Consider the following 13,087-nt stretch of genomic DNA (forward strand, 5'->3'; position numbering starts at 1 on the left):
TGCTTCAAATCACCTAATACTTCTTGTAGATCATTAGGGGCACATGGACATCTAACCTCTGTGGAAAAAAGTATACGCTTAGTGTAATAGTTTATTAGTATTGCGATACTGAACCATTTTGCCAATTCTCTCCTTTGATAAATTATGTGCATTCCTCGGTGCCTGAAGACATGTTGTGCATCACTAAGTTAAAACTCGAAGTTGAATTTCTTGCTCTAAATTGCCAAAGTTCATGTGCTGCAAAACCCCCCCAAAAAAAAAGTTCTTGGAAATATTTCCTTGACACTCAGTGATTTTCAAGGAGTATGACTAGCAAAGAGACCAATCCCAAGAACAAGAAACAAAGGGATAAGCTAGAAGACGTGGAACTATACCAACTCAGTGAAGATACCATCAATCAAGCAACAAGTTGGTGGCTACAAAAAGATTATCTATGAAAGCATGCCACCACTATCTTCCAAGGTAAATTCACAGATACACAGGGCACCTTGGTGGAGCTACCCTTGATGCCCAAAGCGATAAAGGAGTTACCAAAGTAGAAGGAGATCCAACCTACTATCGAGTGCCCAAAATTTCAAGTTGGAAATCACGTGCAAGATGGAAGGAGAAAAGGTTGTCTTGGCTCAACTACCACAACTGGAGGATGGAATTGTCAACTAACACTATGTGGTGAAAACTCTAACAAGCACCATAGAAAATTTTGAATGCATTCCAAACTGTCCTGTGCAATGATTGGGAAGATCTCAAAGATGATGCCGACATGTCTTGCTTGGCCTCAATGTGTCTGCTTCACCTCCTGTAGTTCATGGATCTACAACTAGACATAGCATTATATTTGGGCTCAACGGCTTGGCGGTGTGTGTGTGTGTGTGTGTGTGAGAGAGAGAGAGAGAGAGAGAGAGAGAGTCCATGAAGGTCAAATATGATGTCTGGCACCAAAAGAAACATATCATGTGAGGCTTTTGTAGCTTAGAAGTGACTCGATGCTCAAGAATTGTGGAAATGAGTGTTGCAATAGAGTGTCGACATTGTGGTGAAGAGAAGAACCCTTGTTGTCATTGCAAGAAAGAATTAAGGCAGCATACCCTAGATACTTGATACAAAAGAGGCTTCTCCTTAGGAAAATGGAGAGAGAAAAAACGCTCTTGTAAAGTTAGTGCCTTGTCTAGAAAGAAGTATAAAGAACGTTATTACAAAGGTAAAGCTCACTTGAAATCGTGTCAAAAAGCTCGGGACGCTGGTATGCTTGTGGTGAAGAGGAAAACAAGCCTTGATCAAATATATCAGCTTGTAAATATCAACAAAAGCTTCCTGTCTTCACTCTCCAAGAATGCCTCAAAAGACCTCCACCAGAGGCAACTCCTCGTTGATTCCATTCGATGACTCGGCAGATTAAGCTCAAGGGTGGTCGGTCGACTTGCACATTATGCACGGCCCGAATAAGTTCCGGACCTTGTATCTATTGCGATCACCTCTCCAATGTTTATGAAGAGGGGCACGTTCACGACAGCCCCGGTCTCAAGTGTAGCAGGCTTTGACCCTCCTGCAGAAATGAAAAGCCTAAGTGAAGACAAACAAGGTGAAGGGTCATGTTGGCATAAAAAACAACAAAATTTGAGGAGGACCCATGTGAGGCTCTTAAATGCAAAGACCCATTCACAAACTAATATTCCAAAGATGATTTCAATCATTCAATGCTTCCCATGCAAAAGCCAAAATGTATGTTGAACTCCCTTCTTTACCACGTCTAGTAAAGGTGAAGACTCATGTTGGCATTCTATTCTAAAACATAAAAATGAAAAGGAAGTCCTGTGAGGCTCTAAAAATGAAGGAACCCATTCCCAAATAAGAAACAAAGAAGATTTCAAGGCTTCAAATCAGAATCACATGCAAAGGTAGGTAGGTCCATATATAAGTATAAAAATTGATTAAATACTCAAATGCACGCCTAACTCCCTTCCTCACAAAGGCTTGTTTTAGAAAGCCAACAAGTTAATTTACATACCTTGTGCTGTGTCACCCTTCATGCCCGGGTCAGTCTCACTAACTTGTAGCTTAACTGTCAACGGTACCTCTACATCTATTACCTGTTGCAGTTTACACAAGACTGGTCAAAGAAAATCCCTCACAATCAACATAACCAACAAAAGAAACCCCAAGCTTGAAAGAAAACCTATCCAAAAGATTGTGAGACACGAATAATAAACATTAATTTTCAAGAACTTACTCTTCCATTCCATGTTAGTACATTGCACTCCATTCCTTCCTTCAGCCACTTGCTTTTGTCTCCAACATCTGATGCATTCAACCTGGACTCCTCATACGACTCCTAAGAGCAGAAAAAGACGATGTAGGTATTCTATGTAAAAAACAAACCCATTGCTAAGAATACTGGGTACAGTGACGTTTACTTCAATAGAAGAGTGCAATAGTCACGCCATTCAGTCTAAAATTTATGTGCATGCTCATTCATTGTTTAATCAATACATGGGAACGGTTGAGGAGAGCACACATCCCACAATTACTGAGGAGAGCACACATCCCACAATTACTCCAGGCTTCTTCTTCTTTTTAACACTGCGTCACGTGATGTTTAATGAGACTGGAGCTGCAAAAGTTGCACCGTCCCATGCACAAATGTTCCCAAAAACACTATTTGATGCACATACCTTGGAAACTGAAAACTGATACTTTTGAGAGTACCATTTTGAGACAAAATGCATGGGGACAGTTGTGTGTGTTTTGTTGAGTTCACAACGTATGGAAGAAGAGATTGAAAAACACGACATCGCTACGTGTTCTAGCGTGTACCTCCTCCTGGGGTCATATATGGCTAACATCGTATATGGATGTGTTGTATTCCTTTCCCCATGTTAACAGTCAAGAAGCATAGAGCATTAGGTGGAATCTCCCTCAAGCCCCACAAGTTTCATATCTCACAAAATCACTCTACCCATGATGTACCTAACCAAGTTCAGTGTATTCCACCTCTCCCTTGGCTATATGAGAGAGCTCAACGTGCCCATCTTGAGTTGAATCGATCAAATATTTAACCTTTATTGTGTCCTTTGCATTGTCCTTTTCCCTAATCATCATTAAGTCACTATGCCAATTACATTATGGATGTTCCCCACCAAATCCACAACAATCGGAATCAGCATAAACCGATGCCAGTTTCAATTTCCTTATATGCTAGTTCATTCGTACACTCTCTTTGCACCTTGCGAAATCTGTATATGCTCTTGTTATTTATGAGACTACTTCGAGAGCACTTTGGCGCAGATTACATGATATGTATGATAGATCTGAGTCATCATGGACTCGTGTGAAACATGTACATTCACGAGCACGCCAACAGGTGACATGTTGGTATTGTGGTCATTCTGGACACGTTAGACGGCGTTGTTTTTGTCGTATGCGACATCGTAGGAGACATGGCAGTATCAAAGATGTATGTAGTGATGCCATGGACTCAGTTGCTTTGACAGTTGAGGCACATGTAGTGTCGGAGTATACTAGTGACGGGGATGTCACTTTTACCTCGAGCTATGCACGAGATGCTATACATGTGGATAGTGCACTCCCTTCGCAGTGGTTGCTAGACGCAGATGCTATGTTTCATGTCACGCCGCATCGTGCATGGTTTTGTAGCTATTCTAGCGGAATGCTTGGCAGTGTATGTTTGACAGATGGATCGGTGCATACGATAGCAGGTGCAGGAGATGTGAGACTGTCATTACCGAGTGGTGCATCTTACTTGTTATGACATGTGCGCTATGTACCAGATTTGACAGTGAGTTTGATCTCGATTGGTCAGCTTAGAGATCGTGGATGTCAGATTTCGCTACGAGAGCGAGATTTTGTGATGCATTTGGGTTCGCTAGTGATTGCGAGAGGTGCCAGGAGTGGTACAGGTTACCCATTGCATATGGATCACGAGAGAGACGGTGTTGTCTCTGTGATCATGCAGCCAGGTAGAGAGCGAGAGAGCAGGCGAGTCTCTTTTGCTTGTGGGTTGCAGGATGCTTTGCATGGAGTGCAGAGCAATGACCTTGTTGTGCAAGTTGCGTCTACGGATGCACAGGTAGAGCGGGACAGCTCTAGTGAGTCACAGCAGGATGAGTCATCAGAGGTGATGACAGAGATGACTCACATGGATGCTGAGATGTCGGCTATTGTGGAGTCATTTCTTGATATGCTTATGCCAGAGCTTGATGCACATTCAGGCCAGATGGATACTCTTGGTACACATGTGATATGTGGTGGGCACAAGGAGTCACTCCAGAGCTCGGAGTCAGAGTGCCATGGTCTCTATGATAGGGGACAGGATTGCCATGAGTTGAGTTCTGAGTTGGAGGTGACAGAGGTTGCCAGGGTTGCATCAACATTCGGTGTCCTCATGTACGAGATGCTGATCTCGAGGCCCGACATAGCAGTTGCAGTGGGAGCATTTGCAGTAGGGTTGATTAGTTGTTTGATGACTGATCTTGGCATAGAGCATAGGGGAGGTTTGCAGATATTGGACCGATACTTGCAGGAGTGCATGAGCTCTTGTAGACTATTTGCAGAGCTTGGAGCTAGCTCTGTATGGCTTCCGCAGCAGGATGTTTGTCTATCAGTAGAGCCGCATGCACTAGCTCATCGAGCGTCAGTGGGCATAGGTTGAGAGAATCTCTCACCTTCTATTAGTTGTACACTAGTAGATCTTGCTTAAAGGCACATTGGCCTTTAAGTGGGAGGTTGTTGGGGTTAAGGCCTATGTGCCTTGACCGGTCGCCCAGGTCATGGGCGCCCGCCCATTGTTACCCTATACTTATAGTGAGTATACTGTATAGGGGGAGCTGCCACTTCACAGTCTCCCCACCCACATCGTGTGTGTGTCTCCTTCTCTCTCTCTCTCTCTCCGTCTGTGGTGCTCCCCGATCCCCTTCAGAGGATCGTCTCATGGAACGTATAGGGTTTAGGTGGGCCCCAGTTTCAACGACAGAGGGGCCGATTGCATCAGGAGCTTCTGTGATTTCTTGTGGGAGAAGATATTGACATTCTTATGCTACAGGAGCATCATCTGTGTGAGAGCCGCATTAGACGTTGTGGTCAGCTCTTGCGTGGATGATATGATACTTTTTGGTCAGCTGCTTTTGGACCTGGAGACATCCAGGGCGGGGTATGTATGACTATTGCGGATTCTTTGCAGCAGGCCATTGTGGGCAGAGGGATTATTGTGCCAAGCAGGGTTCAGTGGATCACTATGCAGGTTCAGGGTTGTCTTGTGGGCTTCCTGAACATCTATGCACCCAATGTGGCGAGTGCACGAGCAGAGTTTTGGTCACAGATTGTTGAGTCTCTGCCAGGCAGAGCAATGGTGTATAGGGAGTGACTTCAACATGTTGGAGGACCACTCTGACAGGATTGGTGGTAGGCATGCTACTGTGCATGGAGTTGAGCTGGCAACTTGGCAGAGGTTTTGTATGACTCTGAGGGTCTCGGATGTGTGGCAGCATTCTAGTTTTGTGAGGCCCCAAGACAGCTTGGCCTTCTCTCGTTTGGACCACAGAGTGGGAGGAGTGAATCTATCGCAGATAGATCGCTTTTACACTAGTGACCACTTCTGTGACTTGGGTGGGACAGTTGGCATTCTGGCAAGGACTTCCTTTTCGGACCATGCACCAATGATCCTCACAGTGACAGATAGGCAGAGGAGGGAGAGCACGATGCTACGCATCCCTGAGAGGGTCTTGCTGGACTCTACGCTCAGAGAGCGAGTGGAGGCTCTTTGGACAGAGAGCTTAGACATGCAGGATTCTCCTGCTGACATAGTGGCTTCAGGACTTGCTCAGCTTAGTTGATTCTTTCTTCAAGAGTCTTTGGCTCGCTTGGCTGCAGCGAGAGAGGAGCAGCGTCTCCGACGGGGAGTTGCTTCCTTGCATAGGATGGAGGAGCAGCATCCCGACAGTCCTTGGTTGGAGGAGCAGTTACAACAGGCTCACCAAGAGCTTGTTAGCACAGAGGAGAGGCGCCATGAGTTTGCTTTCCATCAACAGGCATCTCAACGGACCCAGGTGGGTGACAGAGTGACAGGTGCTTTCTTCGAGGCAGTGGGACCTCGGCATACGCATGCCAAGGTCAATCAGTTGAGGAGGCCCGACGGGTCAGTTGCTTCAGAGCCAGAGGACATGCGTGCAGTTGCTACTGACTTTTACCGTGATTTATTGTCTGTAGAGCCTCAATCAGAGCGTCAGGCTGCATGCAAAGAGCAGGTGTGGGCACAGATGCCTTGTCTTGTGACTGAGGAGATGCGTTAGAGGCTTGAGCTGCCTCTTCAGCTAGAGGAGTTGCACAAGGCTCTTAGTGCACTCAAACGTGGTAGCTGTCCAGGTGAGGATGGCTCGACTCCCAGTTTTTTCTTGGAGTACTAGGACTTGCTTGGCCCAGATCTCTGTAGTGCTTTTCAGTACATTCTGCACACATGAGAGATATACCTTCATAAGTTCAAAATAGTCTGAACTCACGAATTATAAGAGGGAATAAAGCACTCATAAAACTATAAAAGCAAGGCACCAAGAAAAGAAAAGAAAAACAAAAACAAACAAACAAAACAAACTAAATCACTTTGTTTGCTACGAAACAAAACTAGATAAATTAAAACATTATTAACTTAAAAATGTTTTTAGAAAAGGTATGTGTAAAATAAGTTGATGCAACTAACTTGGCTTAAAACAGGTACTCAACTTTAAGCAAAAAAGGATAAGATATCTTAAAAACTTAATCCTAGAAATCAAACTTCACACAACAACTTCTAACGGAACACATTCTTAAGTCCTCAGGTAAGCTAAATACGAAATCAAAAAATGAATACTACTACAAACCTACGAAGAGCAAAGAACCAAACTTGACAATATGTGATCTCAACTTCGCTGCTTGTCCAAACAGGAAGAATAAGATTATCACCTTTATCATGCATAGCTTGGACAATAGCTATGACATCCCTACTCACGTCGTCAATGCCCAAGAATAGGTGCAGGTTTCTATAGAGGTCATTCATGCTTTGAACGTACTCTACAAAACCAACGAGCTGAGTTTCTATCACCCTCCGGAGGTGATGGGCATACTCAGCCATGATAAAGGCTAGCATTTGTCAAGCTATAGTAAAAATACTAGAAGCGCTAGAGATCAAGCACACATGAGAGATGCCTGACAGCATGAGTGAGGGCCTGATCTACCTCATTCCCAAGGAGGGTGGCTCCTTGGATGAGATTCGACAGTGACGTCCCATCACCATCCTCAACTCAGCCTACAAAATTCTTGCCAGGGCTCTGAGTTTGAGGATTCAGCCACTTCTAGAGAGCATTATACATGGGACTCAGACGGGTTTTGTCAAGGAGCGTAGTATCCCTGACAACATCTTTACTTTTTGGGAGGCTTCTGCCCTAGCGTGGCTCCATGGTGAGGATCTGGTGATTCTTCTTCTCGATTTGGAGAAGGCATACGACAGAGTTGACTGGAACTTTCTGGAGGGCACTCTATGCAGGATGGGCTTCTTAAATGCTTGGATCACAGGGGTGTCAGCTTTGTACAGACAGGCACACAGTAAGGTGCTTTTGTCAGGAGGTAGAGATGATCGCTTCACGCTCACACGTTCGTTCAGAAAAGGCTGCTGCCCTCTTGCCCCCTTCCTCTTCATGTTCTATGATGAGGCGATGAGCAGGTTTTTGGTGTCGCAGTAGGTTGGTTTACGTGGCTTAGCACTTCCTATTCCGGAGATGAGCTACTGGACGCTGATTTTGCAGACGACTCAGCCTTGTACTAGATGGCCAGAAGGCCAATCTTCACAAGTGTAAGTAGGCTCTTGAGACTTTCTATTGTGCATCTGGCGCATTGATCAACTGGAGGAAGAAAGTGGCTTTCTCGGTTGGTAGTGCTCCTATGCCCGATTGGATGCCAGGTGAGGGTTTCAGGTGGATTCCCCCAAGGACTGCAGTTCGATACTTGGGTTGTCAGGTTGGTTTGGACTTGTCTCCCGAGCAGCAAATTGCTCCCCTCCTCCTGTCTATCAGGAGGAAGTTGTTACATTGAAGCTCCGCACGACTTTCTCTGGCAGGCAGAGTTGTAGTGGCCAACCAGGTGCTGTTGGCTACTAGGTGGTACATCACTTCTTGCTGGATCTTCTCGAGTTCTTGTATCAACCGGGTAGAGAGGCTGATCAGGAACTTCCTTCGGTCAGGGCGTGACACTCAGATAGCCCGGGCCAAAGTGGCTTGGCAGGTCATCACTCTTCCTTGTTCTCAAGGAGGGCTTGGGATCATAGACCCAGCACTGCAGAGCAAAGCCCTTCTTGGGAAGTTCATCGCCACACGACTTCTTCCAGGGGAGGAGCCCTGGAAGGAGTTCTTACTGCAGCGGCTTCGTGCTAGGGTGCCTCTGGCTGGAGGCCCCTGGCGACCTTCAACCAGATGGATTTACACAGAGATGCGCAGAGTTGGCTTGAGTAAGAGACTGGAGGACCGCTTCGCTATGAGTTTGCTCCGATCTTGGGAGCATCTGCGGCGAAGCCCGGAGCAGCGTCAGCCTACTTGCACGGAGGAGCGCCTGAGACAGCCCCTTGTTTGGAACCCCATGGTTAGCACTCAGAGAGGCCACTTGGCTGGTAGTCGGCCTCATGTTTCTTGGGGTCCCATGGCAGATTGTCCAGCACGCTCCCTAGGTGATTGGTTACAATTTCCAGGCTTGTTTGAGGAGCTTCAGGGCTTTCAGCTACTACAAGGCATGAGAGGGGTGTAGAGCATGTGTCAGGACATCTCAGAGGCAGTACCAACTGAGTGGCTCACACCTCTCGAGTCAGTAGCGCCCAGATGGATGGGAGCCTTCACGCAACTGGAGGTTCTCATCTCAGTTCGGGCTTGCTCAAATACTGTACCCTCCCTGTTTTTCGAGATACAGGGTGAGGGACATTTACACCGAGTTGCAGTAGAGGCCCTACAGGTGGCATAGTGTTGTTTTCAGAGGATCCGAGTGGTGGGCCTCTGTGGAAGGACTTGTGTCATCGATCCTGACCGAGCAGCTCTAGAGACTGGACACTGGAGATTGTGGGCTTGGGAGAGCTGTCCACTCGCACAAGTACAGTGGGATCCTGGAGAGTGGCTTTGGAGGGACCCTTTCTCCTTTGCACACCACCCAGGTGTCCCTTTCTTTCAGTACACTGTTCGTCTGGGACGTCACATACTAGCAGCATAGAGAGAGGCTCGTCCTGCTGCAGCACGTCACTGGCAGGAGGAGGGTCTCACAGTTGAGTTCTTTGCAGCTTTTTGGGAGAGGTTGTGGGACTCCAGACAGCCGAGACGAGTCTTTGTTCCGGTGGCTGGTTGCACACGGAGCTACAGCAGTTGGGAGCTGGCTTGTACATAACGATCTCTCGACCGAATGTGCAGCTTGTGACCATCTTGTGGAGAGTCAGTGTCACTATCTTTGGGACTGTCCTTTGGCACAGCAAGTGTGGCTTCGTGTTCTTTGGCTGATGCCAGCTCTTTCCACAGCTCGGCAGTACACTTGGGGGGCAACTGCTTGGTCCACTCTCATGGGCCCGACACTTCAGTTTGAGCTATCTTCCACCAGCAGGATGATAGTGATGCAGGGGGGTCGACCTACACTCCAGCCTGCCACAGAGCTTACTCCACAGGAGTGGTGCAGTGAGAGAGAGGAGTGTTGGGAGCTCATCAGTGGCCTGACACTCAGGTTCATCTGGCGGGCCCATTGCTTCTGCATCTTCGAGGCTAGCCCTATACCACCAGCAGAGACTGTTCGGGATCTTTGGCTAGAGCTGATCCATACTCTCAAAGGACAGCTCGAGAGACTCCAAGGCAGCTCTGACAGCATGCGGGAGCGCAGAGAGGCTTTCCTTCGACTCTAGCATCCTGGGCCTTTCTTCACCATGGTCCACGGTGTACTCAGATGGCATTACTGTCCACCTGTGTGGCTTTTCCCTCCTCCCATCTCCTGATTTAGCCTCATTGTACATATGCTGTTTTTTCATTGGGAGAGTCTCCCCATCATGATTGTTGTAGCCCTCTCTTGTAGAGGTGGTTGTAGCCGCATGGGCAGTTTCATTAACTAATAGAAGGATCTTTTTCTCGGAAAAAAAAATTTGCCTATGGAGGTGTAGACTTAAGGTTTACTCTTCTAGAATGGACTGATTCAAATTGGGGCAGTGATCCAGATAAATGACATTCAACTACAGGTTAACCTTTATCTTCTATAGAGGTGGAGGAGCGTGCTACTTGTAGTGCTACATGTGACTCTGTTTGGTTCTTTTGAAGATGAGATTTTCACAGCAAAAACAATAATTTATTGGAACAACCAGATTAGTCTAGCTGTTGCATGGAATCATGTATTTCATGCCAGGATGAAGCATATAAAGATACAATATCATTTCATTCGCAAGAAGATGTGAATGTTCACCAAGCCTTTTCCTCACAAGACACTCACCCTTCTCTTTTCACCTCATATCCGGTCGTGGCTCCATTATCTCCCAAGAGAGAATTAAGGAGTGACGGCTGTTTTGTGGTTGTGCCCGGCCATGAATGAGGTAGGCTTCCTCTCACAAGCCTCTTTGTGCCTCACCTATGCCCACCCAGTAGGCTGGCTAGGGCCTAATCCTAGTTGCAAGGGCCACACAGCCCATACTGATTGCGTCCGACTTTTTTGGGATTTTCAGCAATTTCAAGTCCCCCCCCCCCCCCCCCCCACCCTTGGCTATCATGTTGTTGGTGCATGATGGTGAGTTACGTAGAGTGGCACTCAAAATATGTATGCATCTAGCCTTCCAAATTATCCGCAAAGTAATAGTGCATATCATGAAAACAACAATGTCACACAGGTGGGGATCCAATCATGTACTGTATAAGGAAGCATGAATCTGTGAGTAACAAACTGGATCTGTTGCTTGCTCCTCATACATAAGTGCGACCCCGGAAAAGGAGGACCTTTATATAATCCTCATACACAAGCCTCAAGGTAAAGCTCTAGTATCTGAGGAGTATGTAACAAGTCCTCATACACAAGGAGGACTTCTCAGATACTAGAGCTTTACCTTGAGGTTTTTGGTTTAGCTCCATCTATTCTAGAGTGCAAGTCGAATCGACACGTTAAATCCGGTGCCTTACGTGCTGCACAAAAGGGGAGCCACTCCACTCCTTTGTCACAAATTGCCCAAAAGGGAATAGAGCCAACCAATTTCTCTTTTAGTTTTCAGGGGTGTTGACAAGCTGATAGTACTCTCCTAATGACTTTATGATATGTACATAAAAAGTTGACCCCTTAATAACTGGATGATTCATGTACTCTTACAATTGTTGTTTTTGTTGGAAATATGTGTGAAAAATGAAATTGTTGCAGCATTTTGTCTCGATGATGTGCAAAAATCAACTGCATCAAGGCATCCGTTAAAGGTCAGTGTGGTTTGGATGTGATTGCTAAATAAGTGATAATGGTCATGGTTTCGTGTCTAAGGTCTCAAAAGGGATAGTGACTGTGATTGTTCAGTGTGACCAGCGTCCTTTGTGCTGGTGCACAGATTGGGTAGTCAAACTGCATGTCCGCATAGAGTCAATGTCTACTGAGTTAGTGTACTATTTAAAGTCTTTTTTTGCAGGTGTAATCGAGGATAATCACTCTTCTTTCTTTCTTTCTTTTCGTCTCTCTATTTTTTTTTCTTTGAGGGGGGGGGGGGGCTTGACCCTATAGAAGAGAGAGAGAGAAAGAAAGAAGAAAGAAAGAAAGATTTTTAACGTCTATGTCAGGCCGAAATCGGCCTATGAGACAAATCAAATGTACATTGTGTGTATGTCATCCGTCTATCGGAAAGACAAATGAAACAAAATTGATACAAAACTGAGCTGAATGTAGGTAGTGGAGTATCTGAGGAGGGATGGAGCTCTATCTCTAGGGGTATATGCATTTCTGTATGCTCAAGGTAGTACAATCATGAGAATGCATCAAGCTATCTAGCTCCATCCTGTACTAATGGGGGGATGTAAGATGTGGTACATGGGTGGGTCTGGTGCCAAGGCTACCCGGATGAGAGAGAGAGAGAGAGAGAGAGAGAGAGAGAGAGAGAGAGAGAGAGAGAGAGAGAGAGAGAGAGAGAGATGATGGGGCTGTCCCGTAAACATGCCGTGAAACGAGGTGGGCTATACATCAACTGACGTGGCAGTTAATAAAGTAGTTGATTTTTAGAGTTTCAGGACGACCTGCTTAAAGCAAAGTTTGCTTTTGGGCCTATATTGCCTATCGCCCAGGGGACACTTATGGCAGATCAATGCAGGGTTGCACAATTGTAGAGTGACTTCCCAACAATTGTATTCTGTGACTTGATTAATATAAAAAGAAGCACCGAAAAGGGTGCCAGACTCTTGGGGCCAATGCATTTGGAAGTGGAATTCCGCCACTACGTGTCTCGACTAACGATTGTTTGCTAGTTCAACTATTATCTTTCAATTCTATTCGTTCATCTATTGTGAATTTACCCCCTCGCCATTGGCTTGCCTCATGCCTGGGCTTCCTAGTTTCATATTTTGTCATAATGTATGACGTGATTACTTTGCTCGCTTGCATTGATGGTATGATGTATGCACTTATCAAATATGGATTGACCATTCGTTGCGTTTCGGTGTATCTACTCATGATCTTCCATTACTCCATTAACATTGCTTATTACAAACAATAATTATCTGTAGCGTCACTCTTCTGTCGCAATGGTTTATTCAATTGTGCATCCCTTGCTTTCAAAAATTCATTAGCATCTTAATTTTTCTTGGCGCACTTTTGTTGCTAGTTTGCAAATGATCATACGCGAGTGGTAACTGGTATTTGGGGCATCTTAGAGAAACGGTAGCAGCTGCCAACATTTGGTACAAACTTGCACTGAACTTAATCATCTTCAACCTTTAACGCCGCAAGAATATGAAGCTCTTGTGGATGCAAAATCTTGTTTCGTCACTAATCATCGCACAAGCTTGATGAATGATCAATCCGGGCTCGCCATAAGGCCTTGTTAGAGGAGGGTTGCTCATCTACATCCTTTTTCAAGGGACTC

The 13,087-nt window shown here is 45.9% G+C and overlaps 1 protein-coding gene across 2 annotated transcripts in view; it reads right to left on the bottom strand.

Moving 5' to 3' along the window:
* Positions 1-1,034: 1,034 nt before the first annotated feature.
* Positions 1,035-13,087, bottom strand: part of LOC147427505 (elongation factor P (EF-P) family protein) — a 112,674-nt gene continuing 100,621 nt past the window's right edge. For both annotated transcript variants that reach the window (XM_086497387.1, XM_086497386.1), the window contains 3 exons: positions 2,228-2,329; positions 2,006-2,087; positions 1,035-1,543 (listed from right to left, as the gene is read on the bottom strand). In XM_086497387.1, the coding sequence (XP_086353513.1) occupies positions 1,425-1,543; positions 2,006-2,087; positions 2,228-2,329 (303 nt within the window). In that variant the 3' untranslated portion in view covers positions 1,035-1,424. The remainder of the gene's footprint in view (positions 1,544-2,005; positions 2,088-2,227; positions 2,330-13,087) is intronic.

The sequence above is a fragment of the Adiantum capillus-veneris genome, chromosome 23, assembly GCF_014529385.1.
Source record: "Adiantum capillus-veneris isolate H3 chromosome 23, ASM1452938v2, whole genome shotgun sequence".
In the NCBI taxonomy this organism is placed as follows: domain Eukaryota; kingdom Viridiplantae; phylum Streptophyta; class Polypodiopsida; order Polypodiales; family Pteridaceae; genus Adiantum; species Adiantum capillus-veneris.